Genomic DNA, 17,734 nt, shown 5'->3' with positions numbered 1-17,734 from the left:
TCTGATTTTTCGTCTGACTCTGAGCATCGCCCGCCTTTATGGAGGAGGCCAAGCTCCCATCCACACGAGGGCTGCATCCAGAATTTTACAACATTCTGCAAGCAACCAAGGCATGGGGACAGCTCTGTGCCTATGGTGTGGACACCAAGGCACTTTGGAACCTGTCTCCCGGGTGGTGGCAGAAATCAGTACAGGGAAGAGGATTTGTCTCAACAGACAGAGCATCTGCCTACTACATGGGGGGTCCAGGGTTCAAACCCAGGGCCTCCTGATCCATGTGATGAGCTGGCCCATGCACAGTGCTAATGCGTGCAAGGAGTGCCATGCCATGCAGGGGTGTCCCTCCCGCATAGGGGAGCCCCACATGCAAGGAGTGCACCCCATAAGGAGAGCCGCCCAGTGCAAAAAAAGTGCAGCCTGCCCAGGAATGGTGCCGCACACACGGAGAGCTGACACAGCAAGATGACGCAACAAAAAGAAACGCAGATTCCCAGTGCGGCTGACAAGAATAGAAGCCGACACAGAGTGAATGGACACAGAGAGCAGATAAATGAGGAAGGGGAGAGAAATAAAAATAAATCTTTTTTAAAAATGAAAAAGAGGTGACTGCTAAGGGCTGTGGAGTTTTTCTTTTTGGAGTAATGAAATGGTGACATTTTTTGGTGATGGATGCACCATACTGTGGTTATACTAAAAGTCACCGGTCATACACTTTGGGTGGGTTGGGTGGTGTGTGGCTATATCTCAATAAAGCTGCTTTTTACAAAAATCAACACACAGGCACTGAATGCCACTGAGCTGGGTCCCCTAAGAGGACAGGCGGTCGATGGGGGAGGGCTGAGCCGAGCCCTCCATCTGGGGGGAGAAAAGGACACTTACCAGTAATAAAACACGAAGAGCAGGGTAGGCAGGGACACAGCCAGCTGCAGCCATCGCCAGTGGGGGATGGCATAGGCCATCCCGGGCAGCAGCACCAGCCCCAAGGCGAAGGCCGCCTGGTAGAGAATCGCCACTGTTCTTCGGTAGCCCAGGCCCACAAATTCTGTGACTGCAACAGACAGCATCATCAGTGGGGCTCCCCGGGAGGAAGGAGGAAGCCAGGCCCCGCATTTTCGAGGCCGAATTCCCAGCCCTTCCTCTCCTCTTCATAGCGCACCCCCGGCCACCCCCTCCATGCCACCGTCCCCCACACGGCAACCAAGCCCAAGGCCCCCCTTCTTCCATCCGTCCCACCAAGACCAACTGCGTGAGGCTCCCCGCATGCTATTGGGGTCTCAGGCTCTTCCCCAAGTGTCCCCTTTCCTGGTCCCCTCATCTACAGTTCTCCTCCAGGATGCAGTGTGCTGGCCTCTCTAACCCAAAGCCTTCCTTCCAATCAACCCCAGACTGACCTAAGAGAGTTCTCAGAATCCCACGAGTCGCCCATCGATTAACTAAACACCTGTTTGAGGTGTCTGGGCTGGGGGGAGGGGACACGACGGACAAAGGGCCCTGCCCTCGAGACCTTCCTTACACCCTCAGGAGAGAGCGCAGACAGTAAACATAACGAAGAAGAAAATGATGTACTGAGCTGATGTGGCAGGTGCTATGGAGGGAGCGGAGGGTTGGAGAAGTTGCAGTTTTACCAAGAAGGTGAAACTGGAGCAAAGATCGACGGGAGGAGCGGGAGCTCCCCATGCAGACAGCTGGGGAAGGGCGTCCAGAGGAGCTCTAAGGAGACTCATGGGGCCAGAAGGACCAGGTGGGAGGGGAGGGCTTCGGAGGGACGGCAGGGGAGGCTCAGGCCCTAAAGGACATCATGAGGGCTTGGACTTTGTTTTCAAGGGCTCCTGAGTTGAGAATTCGCTGTAGATGTGCAGCAGGGAGACCAATACAGAGGTGAAGCGACAAGGGGGCTTGGACCAGTTGGAAGCAGCAGAGCTGGCAACGTGGGTGGGCACTATCTGGAAAGTAAAGTCAGGGTTCACTAATGGATCGGAGATGGGCGAGATAAGAGAAGTTAAAACCAGATGGAGGGAAGCGGATGTGGCTCAACTAATAGAGCGTCCGCCTACACATAGGAAGTCCAGGGTTTGATCCCCAGGGCCTCCTGACCCATGTGGAGCTGGCCCATGTGCAGTGCTGCCACGTGCAAGGAGTGCCGTGCCATGCAGGGGCACCCCCGTGTAGGGGAGCCCCACACGCTAGGAGTGCGCCCCATAAGGAGAGCCGCCCCGCTTGAAAAAAAGTGCAGCCCGCCCAGGAGTGGTGCCGCGCACACTGAGAACTGACACAGCAAGATGACGCAGCAAAAAAGAGACGCAGTTTCCCAGCGCTGCTGACAAGAATGCAAGCGGACGCAGAAGAGCACACAGCGAAGGGACACAGAGAGCAGACAAGGGGGAAGGGGAGTGAAATAAATTTTAAAAATCTTAAAAAAAAAAAACAACAGGTGGAGTGGGTGTCGGCTGCAGCGTCAGTGAGCCTGAACAGCTGGACAGAGGCCCCTGAGCGGCGGAGGCTGCAGGTGGGAGAGGTGTGAGGTCCTGGGGTGCTGCGTGGCTAAGGGGTGGGAAGAAGAGGGGGGGCCGGCAAAGGAGACTGAGAAGCAGCAGCCAGCAAGGTAAGAGGGGAGCTGGAGGAGGGCGTTTCCTGTAAGCCACAAAGGCCGACGAGCACACACGACGTGACTTGTAATTACCTGTGTTGGCGTCTCTCCCTCCCCCTGTACGAACAATGACACCTTGTCTACCTCGGTAACCCCAGCACCTCACCCAGTGCCCGACACAGTTAGGGAGAGATTATTATGTGGCAGGCATCACTTGAGAACTAGACCCAGAGCAACTCGTTTGCTCTTCACAAGAACCCCACAAGGAAGGCACCCACTGTTAGTTCCATCGCCAGAAACAGAGGCACAGAGAGGTTAGGTGACTTGCCCAACATCACACAGTGGGTAAGTATGGGAAGGGAGCAGGGATTTGTCCCAGAGTTAATCCTCTTAACTTGCATATTCAGCAAGCAATAGGTCATAAGCTCTTGACAAATGTTTTTTCTTTCTTCTTGTTTTTTCCCCTCTCACCTTTTTTTAAACATCCTACTGAGATATGATTCTCATGACCTAAAATTCACCCTTTTTTCTTTCTCCAAACACGCCACTCCACTCCCATCCTCTGATAACCTCTAATCTGCATTCCATCACTTGTGTAAATCTGCTATTTCTAGTTATCTTTTATAAGTGCTATCAGACGACATGTTCCTTAAGTCTTAAGGGACGAACTTAAGTGCCTTGCTTCCAAGTTTTCAAGGTTATCCCACGTCGCAGCATGTCTCAGAACTGCCTTTTTCCTTATAGCCAAATAATAATCCGTTGTGGATAAATGTCAGTTGAGCAATGTGTTCGTGGTTTCTCAAGGAAGGAGCATAATTTGGACTGGTTCTCAAAATGCCAGGTCACGGGCATAGTTTTCAGACATGGCGAGATGTGGCAGTATTTTTCTCTTCCATATAAATGAGCAAAAGTTTGGATTATCCTCACTTCTCTCTGAGGTTCACCATCTATGAGCTAAGGAAGAAACAGGTGACTCTTTTCTATTCCTTTCTTCCTGGAAAATAGCCTTAGTTTTCTATTCTTACTCTTTATGGAAAAAATTTGGTGGGAGGAATTTCATGTTGGTTAACACCTCAATTTTCTTAAGTCATGCTGTTTATCCTTTCTCTTATTTTCTCTTCTTTCTTCTCTCCTAACTCTTGGGCGTCCTTTGAACCAGCCTGAGTCTGCTGCATTTATTTTAATGAGATGCTGGTTTTTTCACATTTAAGGAAACTGTCCCTCCTGTTTCCTTAGCCTATTCCCAGGCCATCTCCCCACGGCCATAAGCACTCTGATGTGGGATCTTTTTGTTCCCCAAATGAATTAGTTGATCTGGAAACACTGATCTATTTAAGTGGTTATTAAACAGATCTATGTAAGTGTCTCTCAGGACGACTAACAAAAGGATGATGATGGATAATGCCCATTGCCCCAAAAAAGCACAGAGTATCTACAACTGTAAGCAAGACAGTTCCACCCATCTGCCCCATGGATCTGAGTCGTCTCTCAATCAGAAGCAGAGCGGGCATCACCATCCCCAAATCCTCAAGATTAAGGAATGAGCAAACACAAGGGGGGATGCAACGATGGGCTACAGTAGACATCGCTATTCTAGCGATGGAACAACTTGTAACATTGACATAAAGACAGAGGCCACCAGAGGTGCTGAGGGCAGGGAGACGGAAGAATAAGTGTAACAAGGGGCATTTTTGAGAAATTGGAATTGTTCTACATGATATTGCAATGACAGATAAAAGCCATTATACATTCTGTCAAAATCTAAAAAATTGTGCAGTGCAAAGTATAAACCATAATGTAAACTATAAACCATGATTAGTAGCCATGCTTCACTGTGTGTTCATCAACCGTAACAAATGTACCACACTCATGAAAGATGTTAATGGGGGCAAGTGTAGGAAGGGCGAGGGGTGGGGCATATGGGAATCCGTTATGTTTTCAATGTAACGTTTTCATAAGCTAAAGCTTCTTTTAAAAAAAAAATGAAAAGAGAGAGAAAAGGAGGTTGCCCACCTATTCCAACTTCTGCCCACCTGCATGTTTGACTCCATCCCATTCTACCCCGCTATCTGACCTCCATGGTCCCCTGAAATCCACGGAACCCTCAGACCCGTCAATAATTACTCAAGGTGTAGCCAGATGTCCAGCTCCCTTTGCTGACCAGCCCTTGCAGCAGGCGGAAGAACAGCATGGAAGTGTAGTTTGGGGCAAACGCCATGAGTACTCCTGAGACCGAGTTGATGAGAGTGGTCACCAAGAGACATAATTTCCGGCCAAACCTTCAGAGACAAGAAGACAAGGAGTTGGTATAGGGACACGTTGAAGAGTCAGGGTCAGGCTGCAGAGTGGAGCACCCAGGAACCTGGCCCCACACCCATTCTTTCCCAAGTGACCCCATGGATGTGCCTGGAAATCTCTACCCAACTCATGAGCTCGACCTCCTCTGTCCCTTACAAACTGGTGGCCATTGGGAGATTTGATTAAACCACTCTAAAAAAGGAATTAAAATCGCTCTCAGTAACAATACCTCTCAGCCAAAAGGATGGGTGGCTTTCCACAGTGGACTCACCCAATTCTCAAATGTGTCATGTCACCTTATCTTTGTCTTTAAAACAGATTGCATTATCCATGGGTGCTCCAAAAGCCAACCTTTCTTTTTCTCACATAGTTAGACTTATCAATGGTCATAAAAAGCTTCCTACAAAATATTTCTACAAAAATACTCAATTCTAGGGAGTAGATGTAACTCAAGTGGTTGAATGCCTGCTTCCCATGTATGAGATCCTGGGTTCAATCCCTGGTATCTCCTTAAAAAAAAAAATCAGTTCTAATGGATTAACTATGGAGGATTGTTTTGTTTTTTCCCCTCTCCTTTTCTCATGGACAAAATGGGCCAATGATTTGCTAATGCTGCACACCAGTAGCATGTCTATTGACTCAATCTTTGAACTCTTATACCACATTCTCAAGGCAAGAGAACACGGTACAAAACCTCACATCCAATCACAGTGACCGCGCTTTGTCGTCATGATCTCAAACTCAACTGGACTCTCAGCGCTGCCCAGCAGCCCCACTGCTGTTGTGTAGCCATCCTTTTCATCAGGATGTCTACTTCGTTTGCCTACTTTGTGCCTTCTCTCCTCAAACCTCCTGTCCCTTCTCGGCACCACCCACTCACCTTCCCAGCTCTCAGGCAATGGAAACTTCCCACTTTTTTGAAAATAAAGAAACTTTTTGTCGGAACACCCCAGCTTCTCAGCTCAGAATATACAGCCCTAACCACCTCAACACCCATCTCTTCTGCCTTTCCTCCATGGCGAACGATGAATGCCCACCAAGGGCTACCCTGTTCACTGCTCTCTGCCAACCCCCATCCCACCATGCCCCTTTCGGTGGCCCCACTTCTGCATTCCCTGGACTCTCCAGCTACCTCCTTATTTCTCAGCTCTCCTTCACAGCCAGCTCACGTGAACTCCACTTTCTCGCCTCCCCTTTCTCTTGTCTCCCCTAACAGCTGTGCCATGGGTGCTTGTGGTCTCCACATTTCCAAATCTGATGACACTTTGTGACTTCGTGTCACCATTTTCACAAGTGACCGTTCCTTCCTTCTCATCCCCCCTCCCCTCTTATTTTCTGTAATATCACACTCTCACAGGAGAGCAGTTTTCTTCTAGCACTCTGCCTTTTCTTCTTAATCTCCTATGCCAGCAACTCCTCCCTTACCAACCTCTAAATATTCTTTGCTATCCTCTTCTAATCTCAAGCATGTCTTATAGCTTTAAATGCAAATTCCTGATGACAAATCCCAAATATCTACCTTCTGCCCAAGCCTCTCTTCTGAACTCAACTCATACACCAACAGCCTGCTTGACATCTTTTCTTAGATGCCTCCCAGGCTACTCTTAACATATCTCCAAACTTCACACGTCTAAAATAGAACTCTCCATCCCCCCGCAATTCTTTCCCCTACAAACCACTGCAGCAAAAATCTGCTCCTAACGCACTCTTTCCCATCTCAGAAAATGGCCCCAGCGCCACCCATTTGCTCAAAGCATAAACCTTGGCTCTGTCCCCCCTTCTCTCAGCCCCCACCCCAATCATACAATCTGTATGTAGTTTCAACCTCTGAAATACATCCAGATCTCTCCACCTTTATCCACCACAGGAGCCTGAAGCAGTATCACATCCTATTTCTATCAGCTTCTGTGATAGATTCTAACCGGTCACATTCTTCCACCCATGCCCCCTAATAGCCATTCTCCTCATGGCAATGATGAGATGTGTCATTGAGTTGCCTTTACATACCTGTCTGCAATGTAGCCAACTCCAAGAGAGCCGAGGAAGAAGCCCACATTCACACACGACTGAAACAGGTCCACCTTCCAGGAATTGTCACACACCAGGTTGAACTGAGAAAAACACCATGGTAAGGAGAGACCAAATGACATTGTGATTTCAGTGTTGATGACAATCGTGGCCAATAGTACCAACGTAAGAATGTTCCTCTATTACAAGGTGTTATGTATATGGAGATACATGGGGGAAACAAAGCTAATTAATAGACAGACTATAGTTAAAAATAATAATGTAATATTGTTACAGCAATGGCAAAGAAGCTACTGTAGCGATGCCAAGGGTCAGTGAGAGGGGTTATGGGATTTTTCCTTTTGGAGTAATGGAAATGTTCTGAATTGGACTGGGCAGATGACAGCACAACCCTGTGATGAAACCGAGAATCACAGAGTACCCTTCGGGTGGATTGTACAAGGCAGGGGACTGTAGATCACCATAAATCTTGTGGCAAATAATGGAGTGTTATTAACAGTACAAATATGACAACACTCTCCCATGAACTATAACAAATAAACAATGCTAATACATGGAGTTAATAACAGGATGGTCTGTGGGAAACTTACACCAAATATAAGCTATGGACTATAGGTAGAAGTAATACTGTGACAATGTTCTTTCATCATTTTTAACAAACGTGTCACAGCAATGTAAGGCATTGGTGGGCAAAGTCTGGGAATACTGTATGGAATGCATGATTGTTTTATTAACTTATAACTTCTCAAATTTTAAAAAAATTACACACTTACATCCTTTCTCTGAACAAAGTAAACTGATTATACACAACTTGGTACTCCCTGAGTGTTTCATGTATTTTTCTCTTACCAAGTATTCATAAGAAAAATTTCAATGTTTTAGGAACTCCTACGTTTCTAGTAGATTTATCAGTAGATATTTTTCTATTCCTAGTATCTTTGAATTACTTTCATTAGATATTAGGTAAAGAGGCTGTTGTTGAGTGCTTTGCCATTGATAGTTGGTTATTAAAAGACAATAAGTAGGGGAACTAATATGGCTCAGTGGTTGAACACCAGCCTCCCACATAGGAGTTCCTGGGTTCAATCCCAGTCCTAGAACAACAACAACAAAAAAAAAAAAAGACAAAAAGTGTCTTTGAAAATGGGAGTAAGGGAAGGACATGTGGCTCAACTGATAGAGCATCTGCCTACCATATGGAGAGTCCAGGGTTCAATCCCCAGGGCCTCCTGACCCGTGTGGTGAGCTGGCCCATGCACAGTGCTGCCCCACACAAGGAGTGCCCTGCCACGCAGGGGCACCCCTGCATAGGGGTACCCCACACGCAAGGAGTCCTCCGTGCAAGGAGAGCTGCCCCACGTGAAAAAAGCACAGCCTGCCCAGGAGTGGTGCCACACACACTGAGAGCTGACACAGCAAGATGACGCAACAAAAAAAAGACCCAGTTTCCCAGTGCTGCCGGATAATGCAAGCAGACACAGAAGAACACACAGCGAATGGACGCAGAGAGGAGACAATGGGGGAAGGGGAGAGAAATAAATTTTTTTAAAAAGAAAATGGGAGGAAGAACAAAACACACAACTTCTCAAGAGCTCAAGAGAGATAGGACATTAGGTAATTTTCCTAAAAGAAAATATGGCAAAGTGATTTTCCAGAAATGAAACGTAGCAAAAATAAAGTAATATGGTTTCCAGACCTGGTCAAAAGTCCTTAATAAAACCAAGCAGAAATGGAAAACCATTAAGCTACCAGCCAAGGGAAAAGAGAGGAGAGAAGAAAGGAAGGGAGGAAAGAAACAAATATTTATCCACATATGACAGAGACTGTGGCTAGGACTTTTATTACCTCCTCTATTTTCCTCAATAATTGTGTGAGTTAGTAACTGCCTCTCTTTTTGTGGACGAAAGAACTGTGGCTCTGAGAAGTTCAATAACATCTGAAGATCAGTCATGTAACTTCCTAAGAGCAAATCTGCAGAACTGAGGTTCTAATCTAGGGCCTCTCATCTCCAGCTTTGTTTGTGCTCATCCCACAACATCAGGGAGTCTCAAAAGTTGCTTCACGTTAGAATCACTTGGAGAGTTTCTAAAGATCCTGATACTGGACTGCACCCCCACACTAATTATTTCAGAATCATTGGAGGTGGAGGCCAGGCATCAGTGTTTACAAAAACTCCCCAAATTACTCCAGTAAAAAACAATGGGGAAGACAACAAGCAGACAACAAGCAAAACCGAAAAATGAGCAGGGAGCAGGTGCCACATGGGAGGTCCCAGGTTCAGTTCCCAGTGCCTCCTAAAAGAAAAAAAACAACAAAGCAGACAACAAGTGCAACAATGAGCAAAAACAACGAGCGAAGGAGGGACGCCTCTGGGGTGGGGGGGGGAGTCTTAGTTTCCTGAGGCTGTGTGACCAAGAACCACAAATTGGGTGGCTTAGAACAACAGATTTACTGTCTTGCTTGTAGAAGCTAGGAGTCTAAACTCAAAGTGTTGACAGGACCGTGCTCCCTCCAAATCCTGTGGGGAGAATCCTCCCTTGCCTCTTCTAGCTTCTGGCGTTTGCCAGCAAACTGTGATGTTTTTTGGCTTGTAGAGGCATCACCCTCAACTCTACCTTCATGTATGTCCAAATTTCCCCACTCATACAAAGCCCACCCTAACCCAGTTTGGCCTTGCAGCAGTTTGGTACGGTATGAATTCCAAAAATAGATATTGGATTATATTATATTTGTGATCTGGTCTGTACCTGGGCGTGATTAAGTTATGATTAGGGCTTTGACTGGGTCACATTATTAGGGGTGGGGCCTCACAGATAAAAGGCATGGCAAAGGACAGAGTTGAGGGTTTTGATGTTGGAGTTTTGTTGTTGGAGTTTGATGCTGAAGACTTAAGCTGAAGCCTCAGGAAGTAAGCACACAGAGGAAAGAGAAGCAAGCCCCAAGAAGGGAGGAACCCAGGAAGCCTGAGCCCTGGCAGACATCAGCAGCCATCCTGCTCCAATATGTGAAAATTGACTTTGGTGAGGCAAATAACTTATGCTTTATGGCCTGGTATCTGTAAGCTCCTACCCAAAATAAATATCCTATATAAAAACCAACCAATTTCTGGTATTTTGCATCAGCACCCCTGTGGCTAATAAAGACCTCATCTTAACTAATCACATCTTCAAAGACCCTATTTCCAAGGAAAGGTCAATTTCATGGAAGTGGGGGTTGAGACTTGGACTTCTCCTTTTTGAGGGGAGGAACGCAACTCAACCCCCTAACAGTAAATAAGAAACTGACTTTTTAAATGAGATATAATTATCAAACCACCCTCAAATCCCTAAAAATGCCAGTTCTGAGCCATGCGCTTACTGGCTTTTCCTTGGGGGTCTGCCATAAAGGTGGGTGTCCACCTCAGCCAGTCTTGGGTTCTATCCCACTGGCTATATGATTCCATACTTAGGGCCTTGACAGGAGCAATTAAATATTTCAGCTCAGTGGGAAATATGTTCATGCTATTCTTATCATTCTCTCTACCTACCCAAAGCCCTTGTTTCTTTAAAATTCAGCCTACAGCAAAACTTCTCCATGGAGCTTCTCCCAGGACACCACCAACTTATAATGCTTCAGCCTGCAGATCCCTCAGTTGCATCGGCCTGGGCCTTGGCCACTAGAATGCACCAGTCCTGATAATTCCTTGGTGTTATCTGGCTGTCTCATTGTCTATTTCTTCAACTGGCCGGCTGTTTCTTTTTTGTTCCTCCATCCACAGTGCCTGAGATGATGTGCTCAGTATACTTGAGTTCACTAAAGTTGTGTGGGTGGGACAGGGTATATGGACTTGTCATCCCTGAGCCTCGGGTTATTTCCTTCTGGACCATTGCTTTACTGGGTTTTTGTTCTTGTTTTTGTTTAAATCTTTGCAAGTATCTCTGGCCAATATTCCCTTCCTGAAAACACCATGGCTGCCATCTGTACTGGTGTCCCCAAAAGACATGCTTCTCTCCCCCCACCAGAACCTCAGTCTGTGACCTAACTTGAAATCAGGGTCTTTGCAGATGTAATGAAGTTAAGGAACTTGAGATGAGGCCATCCTGGACTTAAGGTGGACCATAAACCCAAAGGCGGGTGTCCTTACAAGAGACACACAGAAGAGAAGGCACAGGGACATACAGGGCAGGAGGGCACGTGAAGATGGAGCCAGAGACTGGAGAGATGTGTTTAGAAGCCACCACCAAGGATTGCCAGCAGACACCAGAAGCCAGGAGAGGCAAGGAAGATTCTTCCTTGGAGCTCAGTGGAAACATGACCCTCCTGGCACCTTGATTTCAGACTCCTGGTTTCCAGAACTGTGAGAGAATAAATTTCTGATGTTTCAAGCCACCCCTTCTGAAGTCATCTGCAGCAGCCTTAGGAAGCTCATACACCATCTTCCCCCAGGATTGTGCATGGAGCCTGAGAGCTCATGGAGGAAGTCGAGCATCTCAGGCTAACCTCCTCACCCCCAGCCTCTTCCTGAGGACTGACTCTTGGCTATGCAGAAGCTCTTCTCTGGAGTTGCCTCAAGTCTTGTAAACCTGCATAGCCTCTCTGCCTCCAAACTCAAGCCCAAATATGTTAGGCTTCATTTTTTAAGAAGTTTTGGACAACAGAGAGGTTCAGCTATGGCAGGGGAGGAACACTGGTGATGGGTGTTATCGATGGGGGACACATAGTTGGGAGGGAGTTCTCCAGGGTATGTAGGGTACATAAAAATGTTCAGATAATTGTTGGGTATTTTCATAGTAGTTACAGTTACAAATGAAAACTGAGGGCATGCTGAGTTCCTACCCAGGGGAGCTCTGTCACATTTCCCAATGGAACAGCAACAATCCCCCAAGTCCAATGGCAAAGACCAACAAAGAAGGATTGTCCAATGATGAACCTGTGACACTGATGACTATGTTTATGAGCCTGTGTGTTTGAAATATGAACTAGGCCTAGAGCTGCAGAGTTCCTAAAAGTTACTTCCTGAGAGCCTCCATGTTGCTCAAATGTGGCCACTCTCTAAGCCAAACTCAACATGTAAATGCATTACCTTCCCTCCAGCATGGGACATGACTCCTGGGGATGAGCCTCCCTGGTGCTGAGGGATTACTACCAATCACTAACTGGTGATGCAACTAGAAAGAGACCAGCAGAATATCTCAGCCTATATGTAGGATCATGTGTTAAAAACTGCTTTTTGACCTTGAATAAAAGGGTGAAATGGCAAAGACAAATGAGTTTATTTGGCTGAGTCTTCAAAAAAGAGTCAGAAGGTCATTAGAGGGGCCGCACTTACACATACCTCAGCAGGACCCCAGAGACAGCCAAAGTAGATACAACCCCAGGTACTGGTTCTCCTGAGGGCTACAGAGACCAGCAAGTTCTATGGTCATGGCAGATGGCTCTGGAGTTCAGTGCCTTGCCAGTGGGCCCTACTTGGGAATTTGTGTTCCTGAGTGTCATGGAGTTGGACTCAGATGTGATCTTTCTATACATGCCTCTTCTGTCACTTTTACTGAACCTGTGGTTGGCACTAGGACTGGTGTGTACTCAGGAGACTTGACTCTCTGTACTGGCCTTGTGCCAGCTGGGCCCTGAGCCTCAGCAGAGTTGCAACTCCTACTCTCCAGTTCGTTGGACTTACTCAGGTCAGCTAACAGGGAGGTGAAGATGGTCAACCACCACACCAGGGAACTAAGAATGCTTACAACTGCAAGCAGAATTGTATCCATCACCCATATGGGATCTACGTCCCCTCTTGATATAGAGGTGGAGTGGACATCGCCACCCCAGGGTCCACAGGATGGAAGAATAAAATATAGATTAGAGTGGACTTACTGATATTCTACCATAGAACTATTGTGACTAGTAATGGAAGAAATGGTAGCATTGATGTGGAGAAAGTGGCCACGGTAGTTGCTGAGGGCAGGGAGAGGGCAGGTCCACCCTAAGAGAGGTGATGTGGGGGCATTTTCAGGACTTGGAGTTGTCCTAAATGATATTGCAGAGACAGATGCTGGACATTATATATCCTGCTGTAGCAGTTTGATATGGTTATGAATTCCAAAAATAGATATTGGATTATGTTTGTAATCTGATCTGTACCTGGGCATGATTGAGTTATAATTAGGGCATTGAGTCCCCACTCCTTGGTGGGTGGAGACCCACAGATAAAAGGCATGGCAAAGAACAGAGCTGAGGGTTTTCTGATGTTGGAGTTTTGATGTTGAAGTTTGATGCTGAAGACTTAAGGTGGAGCCCTGGGAAGTCAGCATTCAGAGGAAAGAGAAGCCAGCCCCAGCAAGAAAGGAACCTTGAACCCAGAGAAAAGCAAGCCCCAGGAACGTGGGAACCCAGGAAGCCTGAACCCTCGCAGATGTTGGCAGCCATCTTGCTCCAAATAGACTTTGGTGAAGGAAGTAACTTATGCTCTACAGCCTATTATCTGTAAGCTCCTACCCCAAATAAATACCCTTTATAAAAACCAACCGATTTCTGGTATTTTGTATCAGCACTCCTTTGGCTGACTAATACACCTGCCATAACCCACTGAATGTACTGGGGGAGAGGGTAAATTACAATGTAAACTATTATCCATGTGGTGCAGCAGTGCTCCCAAATATATTCACCAAATGCAATGAATGTGCCTCAATGATGAAGGAGATTGTTGATGTGGGAGGAGTAGGGTGGGGGGAGTGGGGTATATGGGAACCTCATGTTTTTTAATGTAACATTTTGTGTGATCTATTAACTTCTTAAAAAGATAATTTAAAAATTAAATTGAATTTTTTTAAAAAGAAATGAATTTTAAAAAAACAAACTCAAGCTTGGCCCCTCCCTGCCAGGCACCTGGTGCACACCAGGATGGCACGGCCAACCCCTCGCCCAAGGGTAGGAAACCCATGGTTCTTCCAGACCCATTCGTTGCTCCTGCTGTGACTGCACCAGCTGCTGGCACAACAAATGAAGCAAAGGGACAATGTTTGCCAAACTCGCCTGACCACAAGAATCACCAGAGTCCTCATGAAAGTGCAAATTCCCTGTGGATTCTGTTTCAGTAAGTCTGAAATAAGAATCCATGTGATCCCGGGGATGATGAAAGTGAGAAACACTGATGTAACCTCCCTCATCTCCCTTTGATCTGAGCCCTCTTTCTCTTGCTCAATGTTTGTGGCAGATGAAAGATAAGGGCTCACGGGGCAGGTGTGGAGGGTGGGGCTGAAGCTGGGACTGAGGGAGCAAAAGAAGAGCAGCCAGGGGGAATCAAAAGTCAAGGAACAGGCACCTGCCTTCCCCAGATGGAGCCTCTGACCCCAGCTCCTAAGCCTGGGGGTAGTTGTTAAGCTTGGCATTCAAATAAGTTAGCCTACCTTCCTCCCTTAGGCAAGTTCCAATGTCCAAGGCAATGCTAAGTTAAAAATTATTTCTGCAGAAATGAATAACTACGGTTAATTCCCTGAAGATGAGGAGTGAAGGCCTCGATAGAAGCTAAGTGGCAGGTAACTCTTACTCAGGAGCCAATGTCTATTTTTCCTCCTGACCCAATCTCTGCCTGACCCCAACCGAACTTTCTCCTCAAATCGCTTCCTCTTCCTTATCTCAGTTAGTGGCTCCAGGATTCTCTCAATCCATCTCCAAAGCTCTAGGTCTTGGGTGTCTCTTGGAAGCCCACCCCTTAATTGCCAATCGGTTCTAAAACCCTTGCAATCTCCCACAGCGACCCCTCTTCTTCATCTCTATGGCCACCCACCTGGGTCCAGACCTTGCCCAGCACCTCCACCTGCCCAAACTGCTCCTTCCCCTGTGCTGTCATCTCAGCAGCTCCACTCACCCAGTCCCACAAGCCAGAAACTTCAGCCAAACTGGTCTCTTCTTCTCCCCAACCCACCCAATGTCCATCTCTCTCAATCATTTCTCCTCCTGTCATTCCTATGACAGCCATGTGAGTTGACCTGTCTCGCCAGGCCTCCTCAGATGGCTCCCTCACTTGGACAAAGCATTCCCCTCCCAAGCCCCCACCTCACTGACACCAGAACATTTGCAGTAATCCAGCTCTGACCATCTTGCTCCTCTGCCTAAATATGACCGACCTCCTTAGTAGGGTGGCCAGATTTAGCAAATAAAACTATAGGATGGAGCAGATGTAACTCAAGTGGTTGAGCACCTGGTTCCCATGTATGGGGTCCCAGGTTCAATCCCTGGTACCTCCTAAAAACAAAAACAAATGAAAAAACCCACATACAACCAAAATACAAAGTCCCCCAGGTTCAATCCCCAGCCCCAGTACCTCAAAACAAACAAACAAAAACAAACATCCTACAGGATACCCAGTTACATTTGAATTTCAGATAAACAATGAATTTTTGCTTAGCTATTAATATTTTTATTCTCAGCCAGTTATCAGTGTCAAATATCATACAATGTCTGGAAAATACTTATACTAAAAAAAGTGTTATCCTGTGTGTTCTGTTTATCTGGCAACTCTACACTAAGGATGTGCTCACCCCCTAAGGTGAGATATCACCAACATCCTTCCTTACTCCACTAAGGGACCCAAATGCTCCCTCTCCCTGAGCCTTGGCTCCTGTACTCCCCTTGGCCTGGGATTTGCTTCCTCTCCACCAGTCTCTTTCCTTTTGGACAAAATACCACCTACAGTTCAGCTCAAATGCCATCTCAGAGGGCAAGACTGCTCCCGCCTTAGAACTACCAGCCCTTCTGTTCCCACTTACAGCATTTACCACTCATGGCTTCTGGTTTATCATTAAATGTACCCTGGTCTTATTCTTACCAACTTCCCTCCATCTCACTCCATCTGAGGTTGCAAACTCCTTGAGAGAACCTCCTATCTTTCATCTCTGAATCCCTCACAGCATCCTGCCCAGTGCCTTGAACAGAAGAGAAGCTCAAAACATGATTAATGAATTAATGAGGGGAAGAATGAATGGATGGGAGATTGAATCTTTAAAAGCAAAGTATAGGACTACTCCTCCATCTTGATCTGCTTCTAGATTCCCAGCAGGAATGTCTGATAGTTAAGTATTTCTAGAAAGTGATTCATCTCATTGTTATCTATTGTTAGAGGAGAAATTGGAGAAAGGACGTTGATTCCATTGCATGTAAAGCAAGTCACAACAGCACTTGCTCCTCTTGAAGGGGGAAACCTGTTGCTCTACTTCAACCATGATAGAGTGTTTATCAAACCAAGGGGAAGAGAGGAGCCTTTCCTCTGGAACAGCAATAAATGATGCCAACATGATCAAGGAAAGAGAAGAAATGGAGAGGAGTCCCAAGAAACCCTGGGAGCCTGAGAACTGAGCATTTGGGGCAGGGAAACAAATAAGGGGGAAAGCCAGGTCCATCTTGTTTCAGGGAAGCAGTGCCCTCGCAAAACCAAGCTACTGCTGACCAAGTCTCTGAACAGGTTTTGGGCTATGGTTTGGCAAATTGACCACTATTGTCAATTCGCAAGTGTCCATGCTTATTGTAGTGCAAAGCTTTCAAAAAGGTTCATGATAGAAAAAAAAAAATTTAGTATCACTTTTTACCAAAATATTCCCAAAGCAAAATGCTCAAATAACTAATTAAATTATCCAGGCAAGTCCTCTTTGACACCATCGCCCTGTCACAGGGGGCCATAAATGGTAACTCAATGGTAACTCAATCTGTATTTGGTTAGCACTTTCACATTTCTCAAACTTTACACCCTAGAAGGTAGGTTTTATCATCTCCATTTTACTGGTGAGGAAATGGAGGCTCAGAGAGGCCAAGTAACTTACCCAGTGACATTCAGCTAATAAGGGGCAGGGCTGGGATTCAATCAAATAATCTGGCACCAAAGCCAGGGCAATTTCCACATCACCGCAGCCGCCATCTTTTCTATATCATGTGTTGGCAAAGGGGACATCAGCAACACTAACGGTGGGGAAACAGGACCCAAAGTAAGGTCTACAGGCTCTTGGAGAAGTCGATGGGTAAGAAAGAAGAGGGTCCCGTAATCTCCCTGGGAACTCCTGTCCAACCAAACCAACTCGACCTGGGTTGATTGTCCTCTCTGAACCTCAGGTTCCTCCTGAAAGACCCAGTTGTGTCCAGGATTAAACGATACTCCTTCCTCCTCTCTCCTTCCCCCATCCTTTGACACTCCCAGTAGGAAACTGAACCATGTAGGCTCTGTTGGACATTTTCACCCTGTCCCTGAAGCCACCACCCCCAAGTGATCCCAAATAGCAGAGCGCATTTTCACCTCGGTCACGATGGAGGAGCCGGGCGAGTCGTACACCCAGCCATGCTGGCAGGGGGCGAGCGGCAGGTGGCTCCTGTTGACGGCCAGGCGGGCCAGCGGGTCCACGCAGCCCAGCGCGCTCTGGTTCCAGTCCACCGCGTACCTCCTGCACTGGCGGGCAAAGGCTCCCCCTGCGCTCCCGGGGCCGGGCACCGTGTAGTTGAGCTCCTCTTCCAGGCTCCAGCCGCAGCGCTGGCTCAGCTCGGCCACCCCGGGGCTCAGGCAGCGGTGGTCCGGGGTGAAGCCCAGGAAGACGATGCCCACGTAGATGGGGGCAAAGGCCACCGAGAGAAGGCAGAGGATCAGGAAAGCTTGCTTCTGGAACCAGCCAAATTCCCCCACCTGCTCCAACACGTCGTCCACCGTGAGCATGGCTGTGGCAGGATCTTCATCACTTTGGCCAGAACTGTTTGGGGCTGGGGAGGCTGGTTCAATGATTCATTCAGATATCTTTGAATCAGGGTGGTTTGGAATCAAGTTGCTGTTCAAGCAGGATGCATTTGGAAGGCAACCGACCAGAAATA

The 17,734-nt window shown here is 47.1% G+C and overlaps 1 protein-coding gene across 3 annotated transcripts in view; it reads right to left on the bottom strand.

The window, feature by feature from the left end:
* SLC22A1 (solute carrier family 22 member 1) overlaps positions 1-17,707 on the bottom strand; it is a 44,031-nt gene extending 26,324 nt beyond the window's left edge. Inside the window, exons 1-4 of one of the 3 annotated variants that reach the window (XM_058289641.2) lie at positions 17,172-17,707; positions 6,893-6,996; positions 4,712-4,866; positions 880-1,048 (exon numbers count right to left, since the gene is read on the bottom strand). In XM_058289641.2, coding sequence (XP_058145624.1) covers positions 880-1,048; positions 4,712-4,866; positions 6,893-6,996; positions 17,172-17,582 — 839 coding nt within the window. In that variant the 5' untranslated portion in view covers positions 17,583-17,707. The remainder of the gene's footprint in view (positions 1-879; positions 1,049-4,711; positions 4,867-6,892; positions 6,997-17,171) is intronic. The other 2 variants (XM_058289642.2, XM_058289640.2) reach the window with 2 other exon arrangements.
* Positions 17,708-17,734: the final 27 nt, after the last annotated feature.

This window comes from Dasypus novemcinctus, chromosome 28 (assembly GCF_030445035.2).
Source record: "Dasypus novemcinctus isolate mDasNov1 chromosome 28, mDasNov1.1.hap2, whole genome shotgun sequence".
NCBI lineage: Eukaryota > Metazoa > Chordata > Mammalia > Cingulata > Dasypodidae > Dasypus > Dasypus novemcinctus.
The sequence above is the reverse complement of the archived record's forward strand: the minus strand, read 5'-3'. Positions and strand labels throughout refer to the sequence as shown.